A 22,628-nucleotide genomic window follows, 5' to 3' on the forward strand; every position below is an offset into this window, starting at 1 on the left:
GTAACATAACAAAATTTGGAAAAAGTGAAGCGCTGTGAATACTTTCCAGATGCACTGTATTATCCATTTGTCATATGCTGTTGGAAAGCTCTCAAAGAGTAGAATACAACCAGCCTGTTTGTTTTACTGCGACAAAAATAAAGCGAGTAATGGCTAAGTGTATAGGTGCTGCTCATATGCTGCATTTTTGCTTATAATTTCAGGACACAAACAGAAAACAAAAATCAGATACCATTACTTGGAGGTGGTAGTTATCTTTCAAACAAGCCTCCACACAAGGTAATCAGATGCATAGATCATTAGATAATCCACACAATGTGCATAGTGCACAAAGCATCTGGTATCTTGCAGTCTGGTGAAAACACATTAGCTTTCCTGGATCAAATTATCATGGAACGCTTAAACAATAGATTTGGGTTCAGATTAGCACAAAAAGTCATCCATATTCTGGCAGAGACATGATTGGTGACTGTTACATATGGCCACCAGGAGATGGCACCAAATACATGGCATAGACAATGATGCAGAGTGGTTGAGTCAAATGGCACTCATTCTGTGAAATCTCATTACAAAATTATGTATGATGCTAGTGTTGTAAAAAGTATGGTACCACATCGATACAAAAATTCAGTGTTTCTGTAGTATCTCTATCCGGTACCAGTGTGCAGTATGACTGACAACACGGCTGTTTTAAAATGCTCAGTCTTATTTTGAACACATGCTCTGTTACTCCTTTTACACTGAAATGGACAATTAATCCAAGTGACATGTCCTAGTGTATTAAGTGGCTGCGTACTTTAAATACATCTGGCTGCTCATCCACTAAAAACTAAATTAAGAACCACTCAGCACATGTAAATATCTACTTATATAATTAAATCACAGCATTTGCGCTTTAATCTCAGCTCAGCTTTATTTATATCGCATTTAAAACACAAGTCGTAATAAAAGCACGATTCATAATAAAATCTAGATGCTTAAAATAATAATTATTCATTAAAATATCACAAGCAAAACAGCTGTTGAATAAAAGTGTGTGTGGGGGGTGCAATATGTTGAAAAGTTCTATTTCATTTGTTAAAAGTTTTAAGAATTAATTGATTAGACACCATTTTGATAATGAAATGAAATTAAACTTTAAATATTTTCTGGAAAATAATAATTATTATAAAACTATAATTATTGAATAATTTAAATATCTAAACTGGTGTGTTCAATAGCACGTTATAATATTCGCATATTTTTTGCTGTTCTTCGAGCTTGGTATCGAGAACCATGAAATTTCACTGGTGTCAGTCCCGACTACCTTTTGGTACCGTGACAAAACTACTGCATGCTATGCATACCTTTAGACATTGTTGTGTTTGAGTTCTTCTGTTCAATTATTATATTTCATTTATTTATTTTTTGGAGAGGCTTTAGGACACTTGGAGACGTTTTTGTTCATGCTTGTAATGCTTTAACTTTTGATTGCTTTGTTGTATCAACACAAAATTGCACTCAGTTATAGTTGACATGATTGGGAACGAAACAAAAGCAGTTTTTGGAGCTACCTTATTTACATCCAGAGATATATAATGTCAAATCAGAAAAAGAAAAGTTTTGGCTCAAGTATTTTTGTGATTTTTCAGCAGTTTATTTGGCTGAGAGTCTCAGAATTGAGAATTTACATTGTTAAAAAATTTGAAAAGTGTTCTTAACATGGTTTTTGATTAAACATAATATCACACCAAAAGATATGTCAATTCTCAAATTAATGTAGAAAGTGAAGTGGTGTGTTTAGATGGCAGAGTTTCTGCTGTTCAGTAGTCAAATGTAAAAACATATTCCCATTACTGGAAAAACTAGAACTGGAAAATCATACTAGACACAAGATTATTTTGTCTGGAGTAGTTCCCACTGATTTTTGCTAGCAAACATTTTCTGGGATTAATGAACACTACTGCCTTCTAGAATGATCTTGACTCTCTCCATATTGTGAGTTACGCTCTCTGGTCACTCATCCCTTCACTTCTTACAGGGGATTGGGGTGTAGGATTAGCTGAGGCAGATTAAACTGGCTATCAACCTGGTAATCCAGCTAGCCATCTGTCAGAAAGCAGACAGGCAGCATTGGGTTGCAGGCTGTGATTTGTCTCCCTTAGCCTGCTAATTAACACTGCCAAGGACCAACTCTCAGTCTACAGAACATTACTTTTCACTCTGATTCAATAAAGCGCACATTAGAAACACTCTTTTCTAAAGTGCTCAAAATGGAAGAGACATATCTGCTTAACCATCCTGGAGTGAAAAAGAAGATTCTGCATGGAGGTCAAGGACCATTGCCACATTTTCCAAAAGGAACTAAGGTAAGACAGAAATACAACCCTGGATAATGTGTGGTGTGAGATCCCAGATGAAGTACCTGTTGTGATAAATGCTTTTCAATGGACGTTTGTTTGGATGGGTTAATGTCTAACCATTAGCGTTGATTAGAAATGGTTGTAACTTGATTTTATCAACTATAAAAAGGTTGTATTTGTGACAAACCATTTGGCCCATATAATCGCTTGACAGAAGTTTGGCAACCCATTAGTTTTGACAGAGGCACACCGTATCTGTGCCAGGTGACTCCCCCTGCCTGTCTATCCATATGGCCCTCAGCCTGAAGAGGATGATAAACAATTTCCATGACAATGCCAACATTAATCTCTCCATTTACCAGCTGTGTTCTGCATTTGCTCTGTATGCTCCCATTCCATCAAGGTGCCTCCATCAACATATTTACACAAGACAAAAAATGTCTTACTATAGTCAAGGCGAGGTTTGACCAGAAACATTTTTTTCAAAAGAAATAATCAAATCAAATCAAATCCCTTTATTGTCACTCAACTATATACACAAGTGCAACAGTGGGTGAAAGTCTTGGGTGTGGTTCCAAGCAACATAGCAGTATGACAATTACTATAGACATGTGATTTACACATAACACAATTTACACATTATGTTGCACAACACAATATACACCTAATAATAGGTGTATATGGGAATGTAGAATAAAGCTATTGGTATGGAGAGAAAGACATCCTTGCTTGCTTGACAACACTGTCTTTCTCTCATGCATACAAACAAGCACCCAATAGCGAGTTAGAAGATGTGTATGGAGCACTAAGCAGGAAAAAAAAAATACAAATCTGCTCTCCCCTAATCCTGTTTCAATTATTTTTTCCTCTCTGTCTTCTTTTCCACAAAGCTGGTTTTCCACTTCCAAACCCTGTTGGATAACTTTGAGAGAACAGCGATTGATGACAGTCGCAAAAACAAGCATGCCACAGAAATTTTCGTGGGGAAAATGTTCAAGATGGAGGTGTGGGAGGTGTTATTAACCTCCATGAGGATCGGAGAGGTGGCAGAGTTTTGGTGCGATGCCATTGTAAGTGCAATTCGAAACCTTTGTTGAACCTCCCACTATTTGTCCCCTTTCTACCGGTGTAATCAAACCATCTTAAAATGGATCTTAATTCATCTTCACATAAGGATAAAGGAGAGTGTTCCTGATCGATTATGCTTGACACATTTTCTGTTAAAATGTGCATTTGTTGTTTTAACTCTAACATTTTCCCCAAGCACAGAAGAGCAAAGAAATGATCTATTCTGCAAGTCAAATGAGACAAATGATTCTGGTTGTTGTAGAAATATGATGAATCTTTTTGTACTCAGCACACAGGCCTTTATCCCATGGTCTCTAAAGGGATCCGATTGGCTGCTCAGGGGAAGGACCCTCTGGAGGGCCAAAAACACATGTGTGGGATGGGAAACGTGTTTCACTACCACTCTACCGGCTTCCCAGAGCTTGATGAGATAATGAGGACACCGCAGCCTCTAATCTTCATCATGGAGTTAATCTCGGTGGGTCAAATGTACTCGCACAGAACAACAAGAAAACAAGCAAAAACATGCATGCACCCTTGCACTACTACACACTCGTACACGCATTCCAGTTCTGCTTATCCACCTCCAACAGATTTTTCACTGCTACCCAAACAGAGTTCAACAGAATGTTACACAATCAAGTGCTTCATGGGGGGGGAAGAAAAGCTGCTCCCAATTCTCAGATCATATTTTCCACCCTCATCCAAGCAAGATGAGCATGCTCCTATTCTCTGTGTTTCTCAGGTGGGTGATCCGTTCTCCTACCAGCGTGAGTCCTGGATGATGGAGAAGGATGAGAAGTTAAAAGCCGTACCCTCACTTCATCTCCTGGGCAATGCTCTGGTCAAGCAGGGCCGCTTCCGTGAAGCAGCAGAGAAGTACCAAGAGGCTGTGATTTTGCTGCGTACAGTCCAATCCAAGGTAAAAAAAAAATATTAAAGCAATATTTGTCATAATTTACTCAATATTCCAAACCCATATGACTTTCCTTCTTAAGCAGGACAAAGAAGTAGTCCATTCGACTCCTGAGTCACCTTTATAACGTCACAATAATGTCACATCACGTCAACACAGGCTTTGGTGTGAAACATCCCAAAATCTAAATCAATTTCAATGAATATTTTGATATTTTTTGCATTTTTATGAGTAGTACAAGAAAAGCTTGTTCACAGTGGCTATACATTTGCATTGTTTAATGCTATTCATGCCATTCCAGATAAGAATGACTTTCTTCTGCTGAACAAAGGTTTTTAGTAGAATATTTATTTAGATATACTGTATAATTGATCTATTGATCAATATAATGCCATTGAATGGTGGCCAGAACTTTGAAATTCCAAGAAGCACATTAAGGCAGCTTAAAGTAATCCATAAGACTCCAGTGGTTAAATCCCTATCTTCAGAATTGATATGATAAGTGTGGGTGAGAATCAGATCAATATTCAAGTCCCTTTTTACTATAAATTCTCCTCCCTGCCCATTAGGTGGCGATATGCAACCTAATATGCGATATGCACTTTCACATATGCAAAATTTGCATATGTGAAAGTGGAGATTAATAGTAAAAAAGGACATAAATGCGTATCTGTTTCTCACCCAGACCTATCATATCACTTCTGAAGATGTGGATTTAACCACTCGAGTCACCATTCACTTGCATTATATGGACCATCAGCTGAAATATTCGAAAAAATCTTTGTTTTTGTTCAGCATAAGAAAGTCATACACATGGATGGCATGAGGGTGAGTAAATAATGAGAGCATTTAAATTTTGGGGTGAACAATCCCTTTAACTAAAAAAGACTTTAGAATTGCTTCTCACTAAAAAAATCAAATGCCTTCAGAAGATCTGGAATATGATGTACGCATGGACTAATTTTATGACACTTTTTGGTCCTTTTTTTAGATTTCAAGTGAGGCACGTCCACTGCTATTGAGAACTTGCATTGTTTTTAGCATTAAACAAAGGTTCTCTCATAGCACTCATAAACATGCAACAGACTCCAACATTTCCACTGGAACATGACTTCCATTTTGTGCCGTTTCTCACCAAACCTACTTTCAGAAATCTTAGAATATGACGGACGAGTCGCATGGACTACTTTTATGATTTTGGGTCTTTGTTTAATATTTGAAGTGAGGTCCTATCCACTGTTGTTGTATTGAAAAGACAATTGACCTTTGTGTCTGGCATTTTTAAAGAGTTAATTATGACAGAATAAAATGTTTTGGGTGAACCATTCCATGAAGGTAAACATTTAGTAACCCTTTTTTCATGATATCTACTGTACACACGTTTCATGCGAGCACAGTTTGTGTTCCTTCCTGTGTAGGAGATGCCAGGAGACGAGGACTACATTAATCTAGGCCGGCTTATTATTCCTCTGGTGCTGAACTACTGCCAGTGCATGTTAGAGCTGGAGGAGTATTACGAGGTCATCGAACATACAACAGAGCTCCTGGACAAACACAAAGGTGGGCTTGTTGGTGTACACAAACCTTCTTCTTCTATACCAAAGATTAATGACCAACTAAAAGCTACACATACCACCATCATAGGGTTTAACCCTTGCTTCTAAAGTATCTACGAGTAATCCAACTGCCTACACTTTCATAATTGTACTTGACAGCATGCATAGTAATCTTCGTCCTTGGTGGTTCGAGTTTGTTCAAGCTTGGCTGGCTGCATGAGCATCAGGGACAGGAGTTGGTCTGTGTAAGTCTTCTTGAAGCATATGAAGTGAAAGATGTATCGTCTCGCGCGGTGGCTCCAGAGGCAGTGATGGTAGTTCTCCTAATGAGGCTTATACATATGCAGCCCACAGAGTGACTTCGACCTCCCGCAGTTCCCCTTATCAGGGACACTTTCTCTTGTCACTTTGTCCCCTCTTATTCATTTTGTACTGCTTTGCACCATGTATCACCCACACCTTGTTGTCCCTTTCGGTTTGAATCTTCCATATTTGCTTTCTATACCATTTCTCTTGTGTGTCATCTGGGGAGTGCATCTATTTGAAATTTGCTCTCCGGATCTGCTGTGTTATTGCCAGAGGCTGACATTGGCTGGTGGAAGTCTGTTTAAATGTTGGCAGGAAGAAAAATTTGTGAGGAGCATGATCAAATGACAGAGAAGGAGAGAGCTGTCGATGGGGGATCTAAACAAGGCTCTCGAGGCCACTCGGCAGCTAGGATTAAGTGTGTGTACAAGGATCAGTAATGCCATTTTTTATGATATGAATAGAGCTGATTATTTTGTTGTCCAAAAACCAGAAACATTTTGTATTTTCAAATTTCTACCATGAATGACCAACATGATCACACAGGAAATAGACTTTTCAAAATGTAATTTTCCCTGAAATCAACCAAAACTGCTGAATTACTGACTAACACCAACCCCCATTAGGCATTTTAGAATCAATTTAACTGCGATCACCTTTCCCTCTAGTACTACTGACAGCACTTTCAGACTCCAATTCTGGTCCTGTGGGAACCAGGAAGTAATCACAATTTGGAGGTTGTGGTTAGGTGTAAGGTTGCGTTTTGGGTTTGGATGTATGGTTAATAAAATATGCATTCCTGTTGACTGTATTACTTTAATTACAACTAACTGTTGGCACCACTCTGTTGACATTACATCTGGAAACTAGAGCTCACACGTGCCCATACGTTCAACAACATTTCCAGTTCTGACCACTTGGAGGCAGCAATACGAATTTCATTTAGCACAGACTGATTTCAGCAGCAAAACATTCGACACACTGCTACCGAATTCACAGTGCGATCAGTTTATAATGGCTTGGTGTAATTTATTTTGTAGAAAACAAAAGAGGAGAGTCTTCAAGTAATGTTAACTTGGAAAAATGTAATGAGTAAAATAAGTTTAGACCTTATTTTCGAAAATCAAAAACGTAAAAAAGAAAAACCTATTAGAAGTTCCTGAGGTTACCCATGGAAATTTAGCCTTTTTTATGTTGGTCTTTCATGACAAATTGATGTCATGACTGAACAGCTCTTTACTAGCAATTAATAGCACTTCAAAAGAAAATACATGGATACACACACACACACAGGATACAGCCTCAGCAATTAGCTGTCGCAATTATATCATTTTAATTGCTTTGACATTAACATGAAGAACAACACATTACAATTCTATTGTGCAATATAGATTTTTTGCTCTTTTCCAGACTGCGTCAAGGCCTACTACAAGCGTGCGAAGGCCTATGCAGCTGTGTGGAGCGAGAAGGAGGCCAGGAAAGACTATCTAATGGTAGCTAACCTAGACATGACACTGTCCAAGTTGGTTCACAGAGAACTGAATCTTCTCTCTGAAAGAATGAAGGAGAAATACTGGGAGGATAAAGAAAGGTACTGGAACATTCTAGAAGACAAAAAAAAGAGTGAAAGCAAACAAGAGGAATATGAGAAGGAAAAAGAGGAAAGCAAAGGAGAACATGCTCAGTCCCTTGAATACATCAAAAAAGAAGAAGAGAGAAAGAATCCATCAGCACTGGAGGAAAACCAGCATGACACCAAAAGTGAATCGGAAGAGTCGGCAGCAGAGGCCAATGGCAGGATAACAGCTCTGACCGAGGGCAAGGACTGGCAGCAGATGCTACGGCTAATTATGCTCCTCCAGGATGAGGGCAATTTCTATGTAAAAGAGCATCTCTATGCTGAAGCGACTGCCAAGTTTAAGGAGGCTCTGGAGTATATTGACTATCTCCAAACTAAGGTGAGCTTGTTAACTGAAAAGACAAAACATTTCATGGCTTGTTGTAAGCTGTATGGCTGTAAAATATGCAGTGCTGTCTATGTATTACAGTTATTATTTATGCTTGCTAAAGCAAACATTGCCATTACTATTGCTCTTACTTAGTAAGGGTTAATGTACAATCACAAAATAAACCTCGATAAGGTGGTCAGAACTCTGAGAGGTCTTGCATCACCCTGAATGGGTTTATTTTGCAACAGTGACCGACTGACTGTAGATTATATCGCTTATTGCACAGCTACTTATTAAATGGACATGAAATATTGATTTTAGTTTACATTTTGTATTAGCTTCTAAGGACAGAGCGATACGAGAAGAAAGAATGATGACTCGCAATACATGAAAGCCGAATAATAAGCACAATAACTTAATAACTTAATAACTTGGTCACCTCACCCGCTTGTGCTATGGACATGAACGATACCTCAAATCATGTAACTTGTTGAGGACGGGTGGGCTATTACTTTGCTAATCGTCCAGACTTATGATTTTTGCCTGGAGGACTATATAATGGATGAAAAAATCCCAGAGACTTGCACTTAAGGAAGGAGTCATATCTGGAAACGAGAATATTATAGCTCTTTCTGTTATATCATGGGCTCTTTTGACTTGGACCAGTAAGCTCCCTCCTAGCAACAATATAGTAACATGCTAAAATCCACTCAGAACACCTTAGAAACTGCATAGCAATTCCCTGGCAACCACCCATAAACACTGGCAACTTTTCCACAGGCAAACACCACTCACATTTTTCTCACATTCAGCAGAAACTCAAATTTTTCTGCTGAAAATGTATATACAGTAAAATATCGCATCCCACAAGAGATGTACATTGGTGATACTAAAACTGCTTAGCAAGACTGACAAGGATGCTAAAAAATCCCCCTGGAGATTTAGAAACCAAGTGTTCTCCCAGCCATATCTATATTTCTGTGTGTGTGTTTTTTTGAGGTGGAACATAAAGGAGAAGACTGGGAATCTCTGGAGAAAGTTAGTCTGCCACTCTGTCTAAACCTCAGCCAATGTAAGCTGGAGCTTGGGGAATACCAAGAAGTGGTGGAACTCAATACTAAACTGCAGAAGAAACATAAAGGTGATCTTATACACTCATTTAACGTAGAAATGGACAAAGACACTTTATTTATGCAAGCAGTTGAGGTTAAGGAGCAGCAGCAGATATAGATCGCTCCTCCACCGCCCAGTGCGAGGCGGCCAATAACTCTGTTATTTACATCTATATTAAAAACATAGAGCCTTGAGCTGTCACTTACAATACTACATTCTCTGTCCTCACTTTTAAAATGTTCTGCAATCCAGGAAGCTTAACCAACTGTATCATTCACCATACTGAGTTCTCCCTTGAGAATCTCATTTCAGCTCCCATATGCAAAGAGTGAAAACTGTTGTTTTCTTTTGCCTGAATTATTCATCATGAAGCTGATGTAATGTGGCAAGGCTGGTCTTCACTCTCAGTTTCCCTCTCTCGCTTTTATCTCCGCCGCAGACAATCTGAAGGCTGTGTACCAGCGCGCCCGGGCTCACTCTGCATTATGCAATGAAGATGAGGCTCGCCAAGATTTCACCAGGGTCCTGCAACTGGATCCCGAGTTCAAGCCTATCGTTAAGCAGGAGATTAAGAAAATGGGGGAGAACATTCGAGAAAAATGTGTCAGCGAAAACAAAAACTACTGGATTAGCATGCAGGAGAAGTGGGAGAAGTCACAGGCCAAGAGGGGAAAGATAATGGAGAAGAAAGGTGTTAAATGGGCAGATGAGTGTAAGATGTCAACAGTCAGCAAGGACGAAGGACAATGGGGACAATCAGGCAGCAGTGGCAAAACCGAAGTGAGCTCCAGTGTCGGCACAGGTAATAAAGATGAGAAGACAAACAGCCAGACCACAAATGAGGAGAGCTCTTTGAACCTGAACAAAGCAAAGACAGATAATAAAACTGTAGATAAAGACAGGGATCCAGTCCAAAGCAATGTGCCGGGAGATAGTATAGAGGATACACAAAGATTAGAAACAGATAGCAGGGTCAAAGGAACTCAACTGACCAATGAAACTGCAATAGGAAAAGTGGGCCAATTTGAGACTACCAATAAAAATGAAGAATCTCTTGCAAAGCCAGACAAAAATAAAAGCACTTCAGGGGAAGAAAGACTGGTGGAGCAGAGAGACATGACTGATGATGGTACAAAGTCATCATCTACAAAGCCTGGAAAGTCCACCCAAAAAGTGAAACGTAAACAAAGAAAAAAGAAATAGACTATAAATGAATATCCCCCCCATCCCCCCCATCCCCATTTTGTCCAAAACCTGTGTGACTTGATTTTTTCAGTAAAACCCTAAAGGAAATTGCTGCCAGAGTAAAATTTGCCATTATTTTCAAAAGGGTGTTCACACATGACCTCTAACCTGAAAATTGCAGTACATTTTCTGGAAAAAACTATATATGTGAAAGTGACTATTGTGTTGGCCAAGCGCTCGCATCTTCATACACATACTTGCTCAAAGCATGTTTCTAGCCTTATATTGGAGGGAAATTTTCATTTAATAATGACTTTAATTCCTGTCTGCAACTCACACAAAGATAACGCATGGGACTGACTATATTAATGCTAATTTTCTGGGTTGGAGCTCGACAGCATCTGCCCCATTCACTTTCATTCAGTATAATGGAAAAGAGCACCCAGGACAATATGCTAAACATTTGTGTTTCACTGAAGAAAGTAAGTCATACAGGTTTGTAACGACACATGGGTGGTTAAATGATGGGTGAACTACAGTATTCCTTTAAATCTCCCCAAGACAAGAATCAAGACAAACAAAACATTGTGTATAACAAATACAAATTTATTTCTTTGTACACAATAAGTAGAAAGCAGCCATTAACTCATTCATTTTTAAAATACCTTCATTTCACATTTTGTACAGATTAAAAACATGAAGTAAAGAAAGACTTGTTAATAATTAAAAACAACTGCATTACACATTGATATAAACTTGAGAAAATAACAACACATCACATGGAGACATAAAACAATACATGGAATGATTGTATTCAGGGCACTTGAGCAGAAAAGTACACAAAATGTAATAGAGGCTAGTGATGGTGTCATGGGTTCAGAGGTTAAATTAGTATATGCCCTGTTGTGTAGTTTACTACAAACCAGCCTGCCAAGTCAGATACATGTATCGTAGTTGTGACATGAAGGTCTGCTACTTGCAAACCAAAATAATGAATGTATTTGTTAATGAGGCAGATGGCTAAATATAGCACAGGCAGCCCTTAGCAATGCTGTATCAAATCTACAGAATATTTCCTTCTGTAATATCACACAGCCCACAAACATCAGCTCATTTCTTTGATTCGAAAGTGGAAATAATGGAGTAACTATGATACAAGTTAAAATTATAATATCAATGAGTGTTGTATATCTATGCATGTCAGGTACCTAATGGAGAACTATTACATTATACAATGGCAATGCATATAGAAGACTTTCTATCCAATGTAACAAACAATGCTACATGATTTGCTACTATATTGGAGCTCTGTATTTCATCATATTTCTATAGGCTTTATCAGAAGCTGTAATCAATTTGGGGGTATTTTGAGTTTTGCAATATCTTCAGAGAATCCACATCCTGAATCTGTTCATATTGTTTGGCATAGAATAAATAAAGGCTTGAGGAAAGAAAATAATTTCTATGTGCGTGTTTGTATGCGAGATGGTTTTGTCCTGAAGCTTTTGAATGATAAATGGGTGTCGTTTTGGATAAAACAGCAGATGCTGATCTTAATAAGGAGCAGGGTTGGGAGGGTTACTTTTAATGTAACCCGTTACAGATTACTGAACAATAAATGTAATCAGTAATGTACTTCAATTACAGCAATATGAATGTAATGTAATCAGAATGCTTTTTTATTACTTTTGGATTACCACAAGGTAAAACTTTAAATTATTCCTTGAATGCAAGGAGAACATGTTTGAGTAATATTATGAGTACTGTTGTAGCTGTTTTATATCTAAGGAAAAGAAACATGTACACCGCACCCTACCAAGAAAACAGAAAATGAGCTGTTAATGTAGAACAAGTCAGTATTTTTAAAGAAATCAGGCGAGTTCTCTGTTTGCTACAGAAAAAGGAGATTTCTCATAAAGCAAATATAATCAGAACAGATGCACTGAATTATCTCTTGGTTAACATTAAATCTGACAGGATATACAGTACTGCAAAAGTCTTAAGTCTTAAGATGGTTATTTATGTATTCAGCTTTAGTGTGTCTATAGGAAATATAAATGTTAGACTCCCAAATATTACTTTTGCAAATAGAAAAGATTTACTGGATTAGCATGCAGGAGAAGTGGGAGAAGGCACTGGCCCCCACAGAGCCCCCCACTGAACATCGAGTCAGTTTGAGATGACATGAAGAGATCGAAACAATTGAGACAGCCTAATCAGATTTTCTCCAAGAAACTTGGAAAATCCTGTCTGCCAATAACCAAGAAAAACTGTCCAGGTGTCCATAAGAGAATTGGTGCCGTTTTAAAGGCAAAGGTGGTCACACCAATTATTGATTTAGCTTATATAAAAATAAATGTTTACTGGACTTTGGGCGGCATGGTGGCCTCACAGCAAGAAGGTCCTGGGTTCGAATCCCGGCTCAACTAGGGCCTTTCTGTGTGGAGTTTGCATGTTCCCCCACAAGTCCAAAAACATGCAGGTTAAGTGAATTGGAGACGCTAACTTGCCCTGTATGTATGTGTGTGAGTAAAAGTCCCCCAGCCACCGGGGGTTGAGTCAGAAAGGGCATCTGGCGTAAAACTTGTGCCAAATCAAATATATATGTGGACTATCACGAAGTGGACCCTGAAACTATGTGTAACAAATGCTAAGAAAGAGATGTTTACTGGACTTTGTATGATATTAAGTGATAAATGAAAACTATTTATGCCATTATTTTTGAAGACATTCTCACCATGCAACATTTTTCACAAGTGCCTAAAACTTTTGCACAGTACTTTACCTCGGATTCAAAAATACTGCAAAGTGTAATTCTACCATGTATTGCAGTTAGTGTGTATAGCCAATTGTAATTTGCAGATTGTATTCAATAGGCCGATCACACTTTATCATCATAATCATCTTTATTATTGTCGTAATTAAATGCTGGAGAGTGTCTTTCCTCTGCGTGCTCATGATCCAATCAAACATCACCAGCTAACAGTTTATGGCTGATTTCTATGTTTATGTTTAAGGAGGATTTTAAAGGGGGAGATACATTTGATTCCAAAATGAAATAAAATCTAGTTTTAAAGAATAGATCAAAGCAGATTTAAATATTTAGAGTCTCTTTTCAATGACTTCTTCCTAATTACTATAAGAATAAGAACATGCTACATTTGCCAGAATGTCTCCCTCACCCAGACATTTGAACTGTTCTCAACAATTATTTATCAAAATCAGATAAATTCTTCATTGAACTTTATTTCCTAAGAAATTAAAACACATTTTCAATTAATTTGGTATTTATGTATACAATTTGGCTTTGTTAATAATGATCAAGGATGCAAATTATTTAAATGATGCAGGTTTAAGTACTGTTCACCTGGGGGAGGGGTCATTTTTTCAGCTTCAATATGGAACAGAACAGCATACAGGACATTCTGGCTAATATAGTATAGTTCACATTTGCAACCAAGCAAACCAGAGGATTTTTATGCCGTACCAGCAATGATGCGCAAATCCTGTCAGTATTGGCAGCTATTACTGCTCCCGCCAAATGATGAGGGAAACAGATTTCATTGAGCAATAAGGCTTACTCATTTTAATATGAACTAATTTTAGCTAACCTAGCTAATGTGATTTCTATGTGGCTCATATTACCGTTGGATAATGAGAGCATCTTCACAACTAGAAAGCATAAATTCCACTTAACTTTAATGTTGTTTCGCTTTTCTCTTATAAAGAGCGAACAATGTCAAAATTTCCAAGAAAATAATCCACGTTCTTCCATTGCCATCGCGAGTCATGAGAGAGAACCCAAAGAGAACGTGCATCTAAACCATCTCTCACTCTAAACTAACAGCTGTCTGTATCACTTTATGTCAGGAAAATTCACTATTTCTTTTGTCAGAAATTAAAACTTGTAATCCTGACAGTAATGTTTTTTATGTTTCTGTAATCTGATTACAATGGGGTATTTATGTAACTATAACAGATTACAGTTACCTATTTTTTGTATCATAATTAGCTAACGCCATGACAAGTAATCCGTTTTTACTCCCCACGCCCAATGAGGAGCCTTGCAATTTCTAATTTCTCTTTCTCTCTCTCTTTCTTCATATGCTTAATTGTATCTCGTCCATTATGAAGCCACACCACCTTTCTAAAGACCAGCTTGCTGCGCTGTGTCCTTGGGGACAGTTCCCTAGCAACCGCATCAAAACAAACAGACAGTTCGGCACTGTGATGTAAAATGAGATCAGTGTGTGTGAGAAGGGAAGCCCAGCGATGCAGCAGTGGGATTTAAAGCGAAATCTACAGTGCAACAGGGTCACTTTGTTTTTTGATGAAGAGGGGGAGAACGGGCAACCGCCATCTTCAACGGAGGATAGTAAATAGGATGTGTTTGTTGAAACAAATGCAAAACATCTCCATCTCTCCCAGCAGCAATAATCACATTCCTGTTTTCAAGGGGCTGCGGTGCCACAACCCATCACAGTGAATATTTACACTCTTTTCTCTTCCCTATTTGCAGTCATTCTTTCACGCAGTATCCCTCCCCCACCTCTCTCTCTCTCTCTCTCTCTCTCTATTTCTCTTTTCTAGTCTCTGTCTACACCCTCAGCAACTTCTGTGCTGATATACATCTGACAACCCACAGTAAATCACTTTACAAAAAAAAAAATGGCCTTTTTTCTCGGTGTTTACAAAGAGCGTAACCCATTTGCTGTTCTCCTCCCTCTGCAGAATGTAAAATAATCCTTCCCCACTCTCACTTTCATTTCCTTCACTTAGATTGTGAAAATGTTGAGATTTGGAGAACAGCACATTTGGTAAACAAAATATTGCATCAGGAAGGAGACAATAAGACATGAGATATAAGGCTGGTATTCTTTAGGAAAAGAAAGAAAAAAGCTTGGTCCGTGGGTGCTTTGAAGTTTAAGGCATAAGAGATGTGCTAGGTTTAAAATAAATCCGACTGTGTGACTCCGGTTTAAAAGAACCTCCCGAGCCAGAGAGCAAGAGGCCAAACCTGGTGGGGCCATAGCCTGGGGACAGCTGTAATTTAACTGCAAGTGCTCTTCAAACAAAACATCACTACAAATCTCTTTCGCCATGAGACCTTTCCCTTTGTGTCCAGAGAAATCTGCTCATCTCTGCATCAGATCCTTTGTGTTTGTAAGGCTATGTGTGTGTGCGTGTGTTTGCAGGGTCCAAAAATTAACACTTGCCAAGCACCAAATGAGAATAAAAATGGCTGCCATACATGGCTTAAAACCAAGAGTAAAAATGATACACAGTAAATACTATTTATCTCAAATTGCAAAATAAATAAATAAATAGATTCCTCAACTAAAGCTTAGTTTTTTACTATTCTTATTAGTTTTACTCTCTAAACCCTAAAGTTGTCATTAATAAAAAACATTTAAGTGTCCCTAATTAAACAGTACTTGAAATAACTCAAATATATACTTTCTTTAAACTTTGGCTTTGAGTACTACTAACTCAAAATTATCAAGTACAAAATTGCAGCTGTGTATCCATAAGCATGACAATGGAACTTATGTAGAAAAATAATAAATGTTATTTTTGTATAACATTTGTAACAAGTTAACTGTACTTAAATAATTAATTTCACTTTACTTAAGTCCAATTAGTATGTGAACAGATTGTCAACTGAACTGAATTGGAGGTCAACTCATTCGATTTTACAGTGTAATCTGACCCTTGCTGATGTACTGTAAGTGAAGTGCACAATTCAAATTATGTATAAACCGTCTGCTAAAGAAATCATCTGTCGCGACTCATCCATCTTCTAATAACTTTTACCTCAGTGGAAATTTGCCATCAAAAGATTATCTAGGATACCCAAGATTTGTTTTTCAGAACTACATGTGGCCACAAATATGTGGTATATTCCTTCCATTAAGTCACTAAAACAAAAATATGTGTAACAAATCTCCACTTGCATTTGTGCAATTGTACTCGTGACTCCAAATCTTATCGTTACTGAGATATAGCCCTTGTGACAACTTCCCATGTCTAGCTAGCCCCGGTCTTCCCTATATAATGCTGAGAGAGACACAGATACCTGCGCTGATTGTCACAAATTCAATAAAAAATAAGCCAAATAATTTCAGACAAATCATATTTGTAATAAAAATAATGCCACATGAAACTTCATGGCTGGTAAATGTTCTCAATTCACTCGCCATTACCAGGTTTGGGAAAAAAATAATTTTGGACCACGTGTTTATGTATTTGCACTAATGATGACAAATAAGACAGTGCTATGTTAAAGAGAAAAAGAAAATACGTTAAGGACACCCAGAGAAGAGGAAAAGTCAAGGCAGGAGCAGAATGTTTGTGGGCACTTTGGCATCTTAAACAAATTATAGCCTCTACTGAAGATGTGCCATTCCTACAGTGTAAATAAGCCTGCTGTGTGTCTCGGCAATTCCAAGAAATCTGCTCTATTCTGCTTCACAGAACAAGGGCCACACATGGCCAAGCACGACTTAACATGGGTACATGAGTGTGTTTATATCTGCATGAGTGAGTCACAGAGAAACAGTAAACAATTTTCAAATAAAAAATTTAAAAAAAGAAAAATGGCTGGCACAGGGATACCTAAGGAGAGGAGCACCTTCCCCTCTGCATGGTGTGTCTTGTTTGTGGTTTTCATGCTGTATGGATGAAGCCACACACCTTGCATTACTTTGCGGGTTAGCACAGTGTCTGGATAAGTGCAGGCCTTTGGCACCATGTAAACGTTAGTTTGTTTAGTTGGCACACTTTTTCCGATTGACAAGTGGCCGCAGGCTGAGCAGGGTGGGCCAGGGGGGTGTCTGACCCCCTATCGCCGCATCATCGTTCGTCCATTATTTAGCTAGCCCTGCATACTCAAGACCCTGTCCATGATGAGATAAGCAAAATGACACCTGCAACATTAAAGGAAGGTATTTTGTCATCTAGATCAATAAAAAAAAGAAACATCAAACATCTTAGATCAAAGATGACTTCAAAGTTTTTTCAGATATCTAAGGTTTTCTTAAGGTGAATTTAGTGTTCTCTGTTTACATAACTTACTAAAATAAACACCTTTAAAGGAACAGTTTAGCCCAAAATAAACACTCATTATTTAAGTTTGCTCCAAACACATTTGACTTTATTTAAATGTTGTTTTGTTATTCGAATAAAATGATTGTATTGCTTTAATTTTGATTTATGCTGTATTTGGTCTATTTTCAAGCTTGACAGACCAGAGTATTTATTCACTTACATCATGGCAAATAAGCCCAGTGAAGATTTTATAAATGTGCTTTTGTGTTACACAAAAGAAAGTCAAACGGGTTTGGAACGATATTAGGATAAGTAAATAATAATAATGAGAGAATTTTAATTTTGGTTGAACTTTTCCTTTAATGTTTTCTGGTTCGTGTAACACTTTACAAATCATTTTTTTCAGACCATACCAATCCAAATGTAAAAACGCTTTGAAACTTACATTTTTTTATGGTTATTTAAAGAATGTATAATTAATCTTCCATTTTACTTTTCTAAATTGTGCCTTTAGAAATTATTTTTGGAATAATTGATTCATCACCAATTGTTTATTTAAAACCTTTTTATGTCTTAAAATTTGCGCTGTGGGCTGTACCATTAAAGTTTCCTATGCTTTGTAAATAAACGTAGATAAACTTGGCCGCACGCCAAATTGGCGCACAGTGGGTCGCACAAATGGTTTGTCCACTCTCTTGTCCCCCACCCCACGTGGCAATGGTGGCACATGTGCCTTTGGTTGTCGTCCCCTGGGCAAGCCTTTTAAACTTTTTCTCAACGTACATTTCCTAACCCACACCTCCATGCTAATGGTACAGTCCACAGCGCAAATTGCAAGACATAAAGATTGAAGTTTCTATTTTTGCATTTGGTATGGTCTGAAAAATGAATTGTTAAGCATTACACAGTCCTTTTCGTATAGGCATAACATCACATTATTTCAGAAATAATGAAACTGTCAATAAACCTGCACAATTATAGGCCTCTGAGTTTTGCTTCAGGTTCTTCATGGACCTTGCTCAGACGGGAAGACGTTCCTCAACTGCTCGATTACCTGCTGCAGCTGCAGCACAGTGTCCTGCTCATGGTCAAAATCATCACCTACACAACATTAAATTGTATAATAAACGTGACCTCAGCAAAATGCATCACAGGCTAGCAGACACCTATATATAAGCCTTAAAAAGAAAATAAAAAAGCTGTCTCTATTTTAATCGCAAATGATAGTTTGTTGGCAGGCTCACAGCAAATTAAATTAAGACTAGGTCTCACCTACAGCTTCTATTGTCTCTCTGCTAGGAAGCTCCCCCTGGTGGCCACCTCCTGACACAGGTGAGGACAAGGAGGAAGGAGCTGAGCCATTGGCATCTGAGTCATCTTTTGGCTGGTAGAGATGAGAGAGAGAGAGAGAGAGAGAGAGAGAGAGGACAGTGGACCATGAAAGAGAGAAAGAGATAGCACAAAAATAGAATGAATCCTAGTGAAAATAGTGGCTATGTTAGAAATAGCATACTACATACTATTCTTACTATATCTGCTGCAATATTTTTGTTTACAAAGAATACCTGGATGATCCAACAATGCAATGCACTCACAGTTCCATGATATGTGAGCCGAAAGTGTCATAGAAACACCACAAAATAACGTGGTTGCTTCAGCCTTTTATTTACATATTTTGCAGATGCTTTTATCCTTCTGTTTGTTGGAAGGTTTAGGTTGAATGTTTAGGCAAGGGAAATCGGTTTTGTTTACTTAAACTTGATAGAGCATTAAACCTTGAAAACATTTGTTTATCATTTCCCATTTACTTTGTATGACACTACTGTTTAGGGTTAGGTAAGGGAGGTAGCTTTAGTTGATTTAAACAAGATAAAGCATCAAAATAATATTCCGGGTTCAATACATGTTTTCCTCAATTGACAGCATTTGTGACATAATACTGATTACCACAAAAATGTATTTTGACTTGCACCTTTTCTATCAAAAAAGCAAAAATATGGGTTCCAATGAGGCACATACAATGGAAGTAAATGGGGCTAATCAGTAAACGTTAAAATGCTCACTATTTTAAAAGTATAGCCACAAGATGTAAACAAAATATGTGTTAACATGATTTTACTGTGATAAAGTCTGTGCAAAGTTATGGCCAATTTTACAATTCCGTTGTCATGACGATGTGATGTCAACAAACACATAAACCATAATATGACTGTAAAAATTATAATTATTTCAAATTTACAGCTCAAATAATACATGAATTTTAACAGAATAATTAATAAGTGCTTTTATAAAATCTTCACATTTCTGCCTTAAAACACTCCAAAAATTGGCCCCATTGACTTCCATTGTAAGTGTCTCACTCTAACTTCAATTGTTGCTTTTTTAAAGATAAGGAGGGATGAGTCGAAATCATTTTTGTGTGGTAATCAAAATTATGGCACAAATGCTGTTGATTGAGCTAAACTTCTATTGAACCCAGAATATTCCATTAACCTTAAAAATTAACCTATGTGGGAGAAAATTGAATGACTTCATTGTCACACAGTGGACATGTAATGAACCACATAATTTCAATCCTCAAAAATTTTGCCACGGCCATGTCATTGTCATGAGATCAGGCTAGTTGTTTAATATTACACAGTTTCACAAAGTTTTGTTTTAAATCACAGGCAGTAATAAGTGCATAATGTGCAGTGCTCAGTGAGAAATACGCTATTATTCTATTCTGAAACAGCCAAAAGTTGTTGTTAGCTTCTATGAAGAAAAACAGGCTTCAAATGCTACCAAAACTCAAACTTTGCCGTTTATCAACCAGGGATTCTGCCCCTTTTCCAAACATTACAAAAGGCAGTGTTTTGTCTTGAGGGATGAAATAAACATATAAGAAACCGTTAGATGACTTGCCTCATATTTCACATCTCACAGGCAGGATTGTTGAATTGAGGACGTTTGCATGAATACCTAAATTTATTCCAAGTTAAACTCTTTTATCACTCCACAGATATGTCCACAGTGGTAAGACTGTACTTTCCCAAAGACTTTTAAGGGGTTTCAGTATGAAGTATTCAGAGCTTCCTAATCCCATCGCTTTATTCCTTCCCTGTGACGTGTCTCCCACTTGTTTTTGTCAGTTAAGTGAACTTCTCTCCCCTTTATTCATTTCCCTGTATTTCCTACTAATTCCTTTTGACCTTTAGCTACAGCCACAATGATTTTCCTTTAAATGGCCTGTCAATCATCGCTTTTCAGCACTATTTCTCTGGACGGTCTGCACAACCACCTCTTATCCCTTTTGCTCTGCTCTGCCTGATCTTTTCTGCTCCCTGTCTTTCATCATTGAAAAAGGATTCTCTCTCTGGCCACTCTGCTTTGTCCATCTTTGTCCTTAAGCTTTACGTATGTCAGCTTGAGAAATTACTTATCTTCAAGTTCTTTCCACTCCATCAGTGGTGTTCACCCCCATACATAATCTCTCTCTAACTCTCTTTTCCCCGTCTTTGGAATTTAACAGAAGTTAGTGAGCTTTCTTGTCTTTCTCATCCTCTGTCAGTCTCTTTTCAATTCTCAGTAATGGGTAAATGTAGGGCTGGGCAAAATAACTATACATGCTTTACATATCTTGATATTGATCTTGACACTTTTTAAATGAAAAGTTGTACATGTTATCATAAGTTAATGCAATGAACTAATATTAACTACCAATGCATATGTTTATAAGTTAACATTAACCAAGTTTAATAAATGCTGTAAAAATTATTGTTCATGGTTAGTTCATGATATATCGAATATACAGAAAGCATTAAATGTCAACAAATAGAAACTCATGGTAAAGTGTTGCTACTTTCACGTGCTCAAGTCTTTTTTCTAGTTCCTTGTCTCTTTGTCCCTACCCAACCAGCATTAGTAAGCATCTCTATGTCTCTCATTTACACTTCTAAGTTTGGTGCATCAAGGCAATCTGTAATGCAGTCTATTCTATGCGGTTGCAGCGTCTTCCTACTCTTTGCTTGCAGTTTCAAATACCTTTTCTTCTCTCTCTATCTCCCTCCTGTACTGTTTTTCTGTATTCCGTAAGCCCATCTTTATATATCTCATAGAGGCAGTTTTTTTGAACCTCCCTACATTTTCTCAAACCCATAAACATTTTACACTAAAGTCTCAGCCTCAGAAAGCCCTGATTTACCTGTTCATGTCCCTCCCAGTGCAACAGTAACATATTCATAGAACTCACTACACACCTTTACTTCTTTGTTCAGACTGCTTTAACTTATTCTGGCTCACACTTTAGGACTCACTGTGGGCATATCACTCTTTTTTAAGATATGTACTACAAAGGGGTCCAAAGGTCTGAGACCACTAGTGAATCTAGCAAGTATTTTTCTAGAACAACATTTTTCATTACAAATTATATTATCAGCATAATAGGTTTAATTGAATCATATACAGGAATTTTTATTTGTTGTTATTTGTTATGTTCAGGGTTGGGGAGTAAAGGAATACATGTAACAGGATTTAAAATACAAATTGTATTCCGCTACAGTTACAATTTAAATCATTGGTATTTAGAATACAGTTACATTCTAAATGTATTTTGATTACTGAAGAGATTACTTTGCATTTTATTGTCATTTGTTTCATTTAATATTTAGTCCTTTCAGATTGAAAACATTTATACATATAAATTATGCGATCCAAAGTGCATCTGAACATCTGTGAAACACTTTCAGAGCAGACAGAGAAGTACGTTTGAAGTAAGTTTGGAGCAGAAGAAATAGAAATAAACCTTGTGTAAATTGTCAGCTTTACGCTAAGCTAAAATGCTATTTCTAGCCATTTTACATGCACGTTACCAGACACGATCATATTTTTTTATCAAGAAAATTCATGTTGGATCATAATTTTTTTTTTCTAGTAAGAACTTTGATATTAGGGCAAAAATCATATTCTTGATAATAATTTTTTGATTGTTTTCCTGTAAAAATATCTAAAAATCCTTAACACAAGATCAATTTGATTTATCTTGTTTTAGAAACATCACTGCATAAGATATATATGTTTTTCAGATAATTTATTTTTATTATGTATTTTGTCTTATTGTACTGGCAGAGTGAAAAAAATCTACCAGTGCTGAAGAAGTAATCCAAAG

The 22,628-nt window shown here is 37.4% G+C and overlaps 1 protein-coding gene across 1 annotated transcript in view; it reads right to left on the reverse strand.

The window, feature by feature from the left end:
- Nucleotides 1-18,488: 18,488 nt before the first annotated feature.
- Nucleotides 18,489-22,628, reverse strand: part of LOC127660003 (dystrophin-related protein 2-like) — a 113,999-nt gene continuing 109,859 nt past the window's right edge. Inside the window, exons 21-22 of the mRNA XM_052150037.1 lie at nucleotides 18,755-18,866; nucleotides 18,489-18,583 (exon numbers count right to left, since the gene is read on the reverse strand). Coding sequence (XP_052005997.1) covers nucleotides 18,489-18,583; nucleotides 18,755-18,866 — 207 coding nt within the window. The remainder of the gene's footprint in view (nucleotides 18,584-18,754; nucleotides 18,867-22,628) is intronic.

This window comes from Xyrauchen texanus, chromosome 19 (assembly GCF_025860055.1).
Source record: "Xyrauchen texanus isolate HMW12.3.18 chromosome 19, RBS_HiC_50CHRs, whole genome shotgun sequence".
NCBI classification, from domain to species: Eukaryota; Metazoa; Chordata; class Actinopteri; order Cypriniformes; family Catostomidae; genus Xyrauchen; species Xyrauchen texanus.